Source organism: Chiloscyllium plagiosum, chromosome 14, assembly GCF_004010195.1.
Source record: "Chiloscyllium plagiosum isolate BGI_BamShark_2017 chromosome 14, ASM401019v2, whole genome shotgun sequence".
NCBI lineage: Eukaryota > Metazoa > Chordata > Chondrichthyes > Orectolobiformes > Hemiscylliidae > Chiloscyllium > Chiloscyllium plagiosum.
Genome location: NC_057723.1, coordinates 39,521,819 through 39,532,460, shown reverse-complemented (window position 1 = coordinate 39,532,460; position 10,642 = coordinate 39,521,819). Strand labels below are relative to the sequence as shown.

General features: G+C 38.2%; 1 protein-coding gene and 1 long non-coding RNA gene across 4 annotated transcripts in view; both read right to left on the bottom strand.

Moving 5' to 3' along the window:
* The window catches only part of LOC122556663, a 39,761-nt gene extending 31,777 nt beyond the window's left edge, over window positions 1-7,984 (bottom strand). For both annotated transcript variants that reach the window (XR_006313603.1, XR_006313602.1), the window contains exon 1: window positions 7,866-7,984. This is a non-coding gene — a long non-coding RNA (uncharacterized LOC122556663). The remainder of the gene's footprint in view (window positions 1-7,865) is intronic.
* The window catches only part of LOC122556662 (pro-neuregulin-2, membrane-bound isoform-like), a 693,482-nt gene extending 684,326 nt beyond the window's left edge, over window positions 1-9,156 (bottom strand). Inside the window, exon 1 of one of the 2 annotated variants that reach the window (XM_043703656.1) lies at window positions 8,617-9,156. In XM_043703656.1, coding sequence (XP_043559591.1) covers window positions 8,617-9,022 — 406 coding nt within the window. In that variant the 5' untranslated portion in view covers window positions 9,023-9,156. The remainder of the gene's footprint in view (window positions 1-8,616) is intronic. The other variant, XM_043703657.1, reaches the window with a different exon arrangement.
* Between the last annotated feature and the right edge of the window lie 1,486 nt (window positions 9,157-10,642).

Sequence of the window (10,642 nt, the reverse complement as noted above, 5' to 3'; positions counted from 1 at the left end):
CTGAGGATCCTGGGATTGTACTCATTGGAGTTTAGAAGGTTAAGGGGAGATCTAATAGAAACGTACAAGATAATACATGACTTGGAAAGGGTGGACGCTAAGAAAATGTTTCTGTTAGGCGGAGGACTAGGACCCGTGGGCACAGCCTTAAAATTTGAGGGGGTCAATTCAGAACAGAAATGCGGAGACATTTCTTCAGCCAGAGAGTGATGGGCCTGTGGAATTCATTGTCGCGGAGTGCAGTGGAGGTCGGGACGCTAAATGTCTTCAAGGCAGAAATTGATAAATTCTTGATGTCACAAGGAATTAAGGGCTATGGGGAGAATGCGGGTAAGTGGAGTTGAAATGCCCATCAGCCATGATTAAATGGCAGAGTGGACTCAATGGGCCGAATGGCCTTACTTCCACTCCTGTGTCTTATGGTCTTAATGCAATCAAAACTATAGCCACATTATCTTACCTCAAAGACATATCAGAAATGACTTCCAGACTACTCAGACCCTTTGGCATCATGGTAGCTCACAAACCTACCAACACACTTAAACAGCGACTAATGAACCTAAAGAATCCATTAGATACTACCAGCAAAACTAACGTCATTTACAAGATACCAATCAAGAACTATAAAAAACACTATATCGGACAAGCTAGCAGGAAACTTGCCACCTTGAACACCAATTAACCAACCAAAAGACAAAACCCACTATCACTAGTTTCTATACATACAGACAAAGAAAGACACCACTTTGACTGGGACAACACACATTCTAGGACAGGTGAAACAAAGACACATACGAGAATTCTTAGAGGCATGGCATTCTAACCAAAACTCCATCAATAAACCCATTGATTTAGACCCTCTACCTTCTCTTGAAAAAAAAACAGAAATGACATCACCCACTTTGAGAAACTAAGACCTATTAAATAGAGAGGCAGGACATACCACCGGAGACTCTCACTAATGATCTTACCTAGTGGGGGACAAAATGTCTGAAAACAAACCTTCCAGCTCAGCGACCTAACTTACATACTTATCATCAACCTAAGCTACAAATCTTCTCAAGAATTGCTAGTAGTCAATGCTTCTAGGGTTTACAGTTTAGTCCATGGAGCAGCAACATTAGAGAAAAACCTGCTGATTACTCAGCAATCATGGAATTTGTTAATTAAAATCCTTTTAACTACATAAATTTGGTTTGTTAAGTATAGCTAAATATTGTCCCACCAATTAGACATCTCAATAAAATATTGTTTACAGCTCTATATAGCTCAGAATGTTAGCAAACTGCAACATTGTCACATTAGAGATCACACCAGGAAGGTGAGCATGTTATTAGTCCAAGGCTGTGTTTTTGTTGCTGGTTAATAAGGCCATATTAGTTAGTACTTTATAGATTTGTGTATTTATTGTTACTATTGAATCTGACTGAAGCAGCTTCTTGTACTAGAATTTGTAATTTTGTCCTATGGCCTGGATTTAAGCTTTGCCATAGTCACAATCATTGTAATTTATTCATAAACATAATTAGCATTTAAGTTGCAATTAACCAGCCCAAGACCTTTCTACGCATTCTCAAAGAAGAAACTAAAATTAATAATCACATTGTCTATATGAGTTCTACAGGATAGAAACATGGGCAGCAATATGGTTAGATTTTGTCTATTACTTTAAACTTGATGTAGTACATGCCTCTGGAGATATCCAGTTCCAGTTTTGTTTGATCTTTCAAAAAAAACCTGAACGTTGCATTTTAGGTTACCTACTTTCATGACTCAATGTGTTGCACAGTGAGTTTGAAGAAATCAACCAGAAGCTACTCATCACAAAATGAATAAAAGATATCTGAACTTTAAAAAAATGATGTTTTGCCAGTACGAAATTCACAAGCTCACTTCCTGTTGCCATATGTACCTTTATTTTGCTATTTGAATAGTGGCACAGAATTTGAATATTGCTAGGAAAGAGAGACATGTTGCAAAACATTTTTTTATCTTGCACTCATTAGGACAAGTAGTGTGGAATGCCAAGTTCCAAATGTTCGCAACCATTTTCACTACTGAAGGATAAAATACTGATTAGTCAGATCTCAATTGTGCATGACTCTTCCTTCATTAACTTAGCTTATCAGGAAAACATGCACAGCAGAAACTTGAATTTCCCACCTACACTCTGGCAGGCAATGTCCCAGATAAGGCATGAAGTCAGAAAATTGTTTATATACATTTAATACTGTTTATTATGTTCAAGTTAAGCCTGTAACTAGAGGCTAGCTATAGATTTCAAAAGACAACAGTTTGCTGTTTTGCTATGCACAAAATCTGCAGATTTTGTTGATACAGAACCCCATCAATTTAAGATTTCTTGTTGCATATTTATGAATATTCATAACAAACCTTAACTCAGAGCTTTAAGATCACAGTAACACTGAATTAAAATTGAAAATTAAACACCCACTTTCAAATTAAGCCATTTCAGCACCACATTTTGCAGAATATATGCTCCAAAATGACAAAATAGTCAAATATTTTTCGTTGAACTAGAAATAACTTTTCATGCATCAAAAATTAGCACAAAGTGAACAACACTGGCAACAAAGTAAACAACAGTGTTTATGTGAATGGGAAGAAATTGTGCATGGAATAGTGGAAAAAAATCAGACCCTATATTTACCATTTTGATATTTAGGTGACTAATAACATGTGGAGTTTGCACATTCTCCCCGTGTCTGCGTGGGTTTCCTCTGGGTGCTCCGGTTTCCTCCCACAGTCCAAAGATGTGCAGGTTAGGTGAATTGGCCAAGCTAAATTGTGTTAGGGTGAAGGGATAAATGTAGGGGAATGGATCTGGGTGGGTTGCTCTTCGGAGGGTCGGTGTGAACTTGTTGGGCCAAAGGGCCTGTTTCCACACTAAGTAATCTAATCTAACCTAATCTAATTAGATAAAGAAATTATCAGTTTTTGCTCAAAATCCAGGCTGAAGCCAGGAAGAATTCTATGATCATAACTACTTTATTAAAATTTCAAAGCTGCCCAAATATTAGAATCCCAAATCAAATCAAAGCTAAACGAAACCTCCAAAATCTTTATATAGTGAAGCCCAAAGCCCAAAATTCACCTGTTTGGCATTTAAACTTCACTCTTGATCTGCTTTTCAAAAGACTGCAGGATAAAAATAGAGTCTAATTTTTCTCCACTAATCAATGCACAATTTCTTTCCATTCACATAAACACTCTGTCTTTCAATGTGCAGATTCAGGAAGAAATAGCAGAGACATTGTAACTTGCACACACATCTATGTACAGGGTATTAAACTCGCACACATGCATACTCGGGTGAGGAACAAATTTCAGAAGAATGTCAGACAGCCAATGTGATTCCTACAATTATGAAAAGGAAGCCTGAACAAATCCAGAGATTGTCACTGATAGAAACAATAATGGAATTGGTATTCAAAGACGTCATAGGATAACATCAGAAAATGATAATATAATAAAGTGTAAAGTAATAAAATGGATTTAAAAAGGAAAAGTCACGCTTCATTACATTTTATTTTAAGTAGTAGTAGTAGAGTAGACAAGGATAATGTGGCAGATGTAATATACATGGAAACTTTTTCAAACAACCCCTTCAGACATGTTGTGATGTACTTTGACAGCAGGTGAGATTTGAAATTGGACCTTCTGGATCAGAAGTAGGGACACAACAAGAGCCCAAATGAATTTTGGGTAGGGTAATAACAATTGATTCATGACCATCATCAGAACTTTTGGACTTGAGTGACAAGCTGTAGAATGGATGAAAAATAAACTATCTGCAAAGCATTAAACAGGTGGATAATGCTTGTTATACTGTTGTTGTCTGCCAATAACATAATTTATCTTGACTTGGGAATGAGGATTAGAATTTCACAATCTGCTGATTATATCAAACTGGAGAGTAATGTTAATACCAATAAATACTACAACAAAATTAAACATTAACAAGCTTGAAAAATGTGTGGACAAGAATAAAATGGTACATTATAGTAGAAAGAATAAAGAGATCAACTGATTCTTTGAAAATTAGGATCAAAGTCCATTAAAATAACAGAAAGCTCTGGGGATACAGGTTTTCAAAAAAGCATTAAAGTAGTGATACTGGTTAACAGGGTCACAGATAGCAAAGCATTGACATCCATTTCTGGAGAGAGAAAAGAGGCACAAAGAGAGACACAGAAAGAAAAGACAGAGAGAAAAAAGTGAACAGAAAGAGAAAAGGGTGAGAAAATATAGGGAAGTTAGATTAATATTATGTAAGTTCTTTGTATAAATGGTTCTGCTTTACATTTTATAAGATAAATTGGAGAGAGAAAAAATGATTGACAAAGATGATACCAAGGTGGGAGGTTATATCTTTCATGAAACGTTGTATAAATTCAGGCTCTTTTCTTTAGAAAGGAAAAGGCTGAGAGTGTTGTGATAAGGTCTGACATTGTGAAAGGGATTGAGAAGGTAGAAATAGAGATGTGACTGCTTGTGAGAAATGCCACAAAACCAGAAATATAAGATTGGATTTTTAATGCCCATCAGAATTCAGGAGGAATTTCTCTGCTACTTTGCTTCTTTGAAACTGAAATTGCCACTACATAAAAAGCAGGAGGTAAATTACAGAATTATTGAAGGAGAAGCTAGATAAACACAAGGGGAAATGAATTAGATGATTATGTTAATAGAGTTGGTAAAATAGGTGAGAAGAACCTCATACGGAGCACAATCACTGGCACGGAGCACTTGGGCTGAACAGTCTGCTGCCCCGCTGGAAAATCTGGGAACAAATCAGGATCTGACAAGCACAAGCAGAAAACCACAATAAAGATTTGAAATCAAATTCCTTACTGTTCTAGCCTGGAAATAATATTTTAACTAGCAGTTAACTTAAATAAAATAAACTCACTAGTGAAATTAGGCAGAAGAGCTTCTACTGATTCACCAACAAACGCATTAGACAACTTAAAGAAATGGAATATGATCTAGTCATTAATTCAGCAATTTAAAAGAGTATCCAAGCAGTAAAAGTAACATGGTTAAATCCTTCACTTAAACACAATTTTAAGATTTTTATTTGGATTTTAACTGAAACTGCAAGCGTTACTTGGTTTGAAAAAAGTGGATATCTATAGTAATAGGAAAGTGTGTTCAAAAAGTATATTGAAATTGATATTTCCTAATGTAGTGCTCATGATAACACTCATACCCATTTTAAAACAGCTAAAATATTGAATATTTCAATAGTTTTTCATTTCACATTTTTGCTGAAAGAATTAAGTTGCCAGAAATGATCCCAACAATGAGTGGTAAAACATGAGAACACATTTTCACATCAATTTTATCAAGTCTTTATGTGGGAAGAGGTATCAGAAGAAGAAAATAAAGTATGGCAGTTGGCATCTTTATCACGATGTTTCTGAGAAAACAGTTGGGTCGAAAGGAAAAAAAGCAAACATATGTTTAGCATTACACAAGTCTGTCACCTTGAAGTAAATTTAAAGAGTGTTGTCCGCAATTAAAACATGTCCAATGTTAATAAGGAATGTGACAGATGAAGAAAAATTGCCTGCAGCCTAATAAGAATCAACTGAATGAATTATTTTTACAAACCCAAACAACATAACATTCTGTTAGCAAAAGACTGGCCCACCTTAAGAACAGAAAAGACAACACCAATTCATTGCATTTTATGTGATTATATGTTAATGCCTTTCTCAAATGCCACAAAGTACTCACGAATAAACGTATTGTTCGAATAAATGGCATTTGAACAATGTTCAAAGAACAAAGAACAATAAATGCAGCACAACAACAGATCCTTCGGTCATACAAGCACATGCCGACACATTTTGCCCTTCCATACTAAAACGGTTTTTACTTACAAGATCCTTATCCCTCTATTCCCCTCATATTCATGCATTTGTCCAGGTGCTTCTTGAATGCTGCTATTGTGTCTGCATCCACCATCTCCTCTGGCAGCATGTTCCAGGCACTCACCACCCTTTGTGCGAAATACCTGCATCTAGTTTACATGTATTCATGAGCACTGGCTGGCAACAGGGCAATGCATAAATCTTCAATTAAGGTTGACCTGCAGTGTTATACTTGAGTCTTAAAAACGTTTGTGTAGAATACACACTGCCAAATATGTACAGAATCAACAGTATAATATGTGCAAATGATTCTTACAGGCACATATAAACAAGCTTTAGAGCAGTTATGAACCAACTGTGAGTATACAGCACCTAATATCAACTTAGCTAGTTCACACCATCAAGTTGAAAATCCAGAAGGTATAACTGTCAATGAGGTGTATAATATTTACCATCCATTATAAATATTTACGAGATTAAAAGGTTATGAGGACCAGATGAATGTTGTTTTCCAACTCCAAGCATATCACCTCAAGGTTCCTCAGATGTTTACATAACCTTTCTGCCACAACACAAATTTAAGGGGAAAAGCATAAAAATAAACCAGAAAAAATCTTAAAAGCTGATATGATTCTTACAACTCTTTGATCTTAGGAGAAACAAACACAATAGGGCCTAAAGACTCTTCTCCCACTGCTATTTGACAAATGCTGAAAACAGTTGTGAAGATGTTAAAATGAAAAAAAATTGAAGTTATATGGTTAAGTAGGAAGTGGCAAAACTGTCTGATTTGTACATTGCATTCCATCAACAAATGATGTCCCAAAGCTATTTAATACTTCAGCATCATTTATCTTAATTTGACAACCTTGAGCTAATTATCACAATGCAAGCATATCCAGTTTGGTTTTAGAAAGTGATTAACAAATATCTGAGCACTGAATAAAGATTTCCATGAATTTCCTTTAAGTCATACCACACCTGGTGTAAACGCTTAAGCTGTTAGAAGTACCCATAGGGTATGAGGTGTATTATAGCATAGTATTACTAACACCAAGAAGTTTGATAACTAACATTAGAAAATTTGACTCTACGTCAACCAGCTGCAATAACACCTTGAACATTAGTGCAGTATGGACTGCATTTATAGACTATACCATATCATATAGATGTACCAACACACACAGTTAGTAACTGTGTATACTTCACATTCATTGGCTAAGCGCAAGCAGCATTTATACATATCACTGTAATCCGAAACGAAAGTATCACTCAAATCTATAGATTTTCGACTCCTAGGTTTTCTTTAAACACAAGAAAAATGTTATAGCTAAGCCATTACAAAAAGAGATGGCCTGCATGTCAAGCATGTATTTAGTAGGTGAATAATAAACTTCTTGGTTGCAATAGGTTATCTAAAAATAAAAGATCACAGAAAGCTGGAGTTTCCCATGATAAAAGTTAGGAAACTATATTCTGCCAGTCTTTATAACACACATACATTTTCAGCCAATTAAAACCCAAAATTGGTATTCTGGAAAATTTTATAAGCTTTAGGGGGAATTCATATACTGTGTGGCAAAATAAAGCATCCCTCGAAGATGTTAATTCCATTCACTGAGTGCCATGGGTACACAGTATGATGATAACGTCTAAACTTGACCAATGAAATGCAATCGATTGCCTTAGATTGACTTAAATGGTTACCTTTTAAGTAATTCAGCTCCATTTTATTATTTTATGTGCCAAAATGACTCCCGAAAAAGTAACACAAAAGAACGTTTTGTAAAAATGTTAAGATAAGCTTCACAAACACAACGAAGAGTGTAAGCTAAAATAAACCCTGTTCCTGGAGAACGATCATAAATGTAGACGTGAAAGAGGGGGAAAGTGCTAAAAATACAAGGCTACACTCTGGTGGATCAAAACTGTTAACTGCCCAAATACAAACAACCTGCCTCTTACCATGCAAAAGACTGCAACGAAACATTCGGAAAATGCCTTCATGATGTCGAATTACACCGCACTAAACTAAATCCATAAAGCAGAACTGCAGCAAGGTTCCCCCGCCTTGTCCAGTACTGTTTTACCCACCACCAATTGCTAATTACCTACAGCCACTGATGAGCTATTTGAATGCTCACGGTCTGTTTTGCGCTCCTGAGCCACCCACCTGCATAATGATAAACAACGGATACAAACACCAGATGCAGTCTGTTGTCAAGCTAATTCAGAAACCTCGCGGGCTGCAGCTCACATAGCGTTCTTACAAAAAGGTATCAAAAACCATGCGTCATGCACTGCAAAACTTATCACATCGAAAAGTAGCCTTTCTTTAAAATGCTAAGGGAGAAAATAGAGGTAGCTATTTCTTCATACTTTCCGAATCAATGATTCATAATGAAGTCTTTTGCGAGCATCAGATCTGAAGATCGTAAAGGAAGGGACCAAAATACACAAAGGAAATAGTGCTGAAGTTTTGGTATAGTCATTAAATTGACATTATACCAACACGCTGATATGGAAAATGCCCGCAAACACAAAGCTCCCTATTAGAGCCCTAATAACCATTTCATCCTGGATCAATGTAGGTTACCATTTCAACAGCGCTGGAGGTTAAAGCAACCTGCAGGCACTTCAACATGCGATCACAACTGTCATAATGCAATAAAGAAATTCCACCCGTCTTAGCAAAACATGAGGGAAAATAACTTACCGCAGTCCTCACACAAGATCCTCCCAACATCTTTTTTTAGATTCTTTCCGCCTGTATCTAGTGGAGCAAATGATGTCTTGAATACTAACGGCTCATCTGTTGGGTCCATGAAAAAGATATATTTCTGATTCTTCTTTACTTTGATGCATGGTGTTTCTGATCCAAAATCCTCGACCGTGATGAGCTGGTCTGTCTGTAGACCCCCGCTATGAACTGGCCACACATCCAACACTTTGACATGAACACTGTAAGGCTCGGTGGTATGATTTGGGATTGATTGCACCTTGCCTTCGATCACCACCGCTGAACGATAGGCTTGGTCCTGCAAAGAATTCAAGCTCGGGGAGTAGCAGGCAAACGACACCCCGGCGACCAGTAGGGCAAAATGGACAGCACCAAGCCGCATGGTTCAAAGGCACGGCCGCGCTCGGCTGCACTGAGGTGTGGAGCGGTGCTGAGTTGGGAGGCAGAGTTGTGGCAAAGTGGACCGCAAATCGCCTCGAGTTGCACGGCTGAGCAAGAGACCTTGCGTAAGTGTCCATGGCATTTGGCTGTTTGCATGGGGAAACACCGCTCGGAAGCGGAAACGGCGTAATACAGTACTGCTGCCTAAACCTGTCACTGCAACGACCGGCAAATATCAACAAAATCTACTTTATTTATTAATCGAACATAAAGCACTTACCGTCATCCGGTAACAGCGGCGGCTCCATCGCAATATGTGTCATCCAACAGGCGCAGCTTTCTGCATCCCACTGAGATTCCGAACACCTAACACATCGCCTTATGCTTTCCAGTTCTATTAACGAAGTTCATATGATGTTAATAATGCTGTCGCTATAGTAACTAAACTGAAAACTAGTTGCCGAGACCAGCAGCTTGTATGTTCCATAAACCTATCCCTCCATTCAGTGGCAGCCAATGGTTTCTGTGTACATTACATTGGGGTTTTGCAGTCGAGAGCTCGCCCTGCAGCTCTGCATAGACACATCTCATTTCCCACGAAGGTAGCCTGATTCAAAGGCTTTGCATAGAAACAGTTAACTGATCATTCTCTGGAAGGCAGAGACATGAAAAACAAACGTTTTAATAATTTGAGCGCGAGTCCCAACAAGGGCCAGTACCTCCGCACATTCAGTGAGTCTTTATTCTCACGTATGTATATGTTTTTTCTCTCTCTCTCGCTTTGATCTATTCACAACTTGGCTGCATTCCGATCACATCCACTTTGTGCTACAGACCTCTGGGTATGAGGATCTTCACTGCTGCCTGCACACCTATTCTGAACAGAAACCGCGGTACTAGCGAAAGAAAACAACCTGAACAGGAATAGGAGGAGCAATAGAAGATGCAACAGAACATCCGCAAACCACAGGTCCAGAGTATACTGTCACTGACCACGTGAAAGCGCGGTGCACCCTTCTGTACAGGTGTGTGTGACTTTCCATGAACAGTCTACATGTGTTTGTTCCATCTAAGATCACCGCCTGCTTTAATCAGGAGTCGTATTTCTGCATGTACTGTTGAGTATCACAGTGTAGTCTGGAGCTGAGGTCTGATAGGTTCCACAGCACCCGACTGCGGACCCACCAGCGAGGTATTCCTCGTCATGTACAGCGACTCCAAGCGTTTAGATTGGAGCCGGCTTTCATAGCAAAATGTTTCCTGCCAATTCTCAACAGTCCGAGAAAAAAAAGCACTCCCACACCCCCCAAAAACTTCTCAGTGTTTGGGATGGTGATAAAGAGAATTCTGCTTGTGTATGCCTTCCTGAAAACCAGCTCCTTAACTCGTTGTCTGTTGTTGCTTCATCTCTAGCCATTTCCTTTTTGTTTCCGGAGAAGTTAACCATCGCCTTCCAATCTCAGAAGTCAAGTGAAGAGGCAGGTTCGACTAGGGAACAAGGACACTCCCAAAGAAAGAGTCTGAGAGATTTTATGGTCACAACATTTTTCTGTATAGCATTCCAAATTTATGGTATCACAGGGGGAAGAGGTCATTGCAGGTCTAGGATGGTATCTGCAAA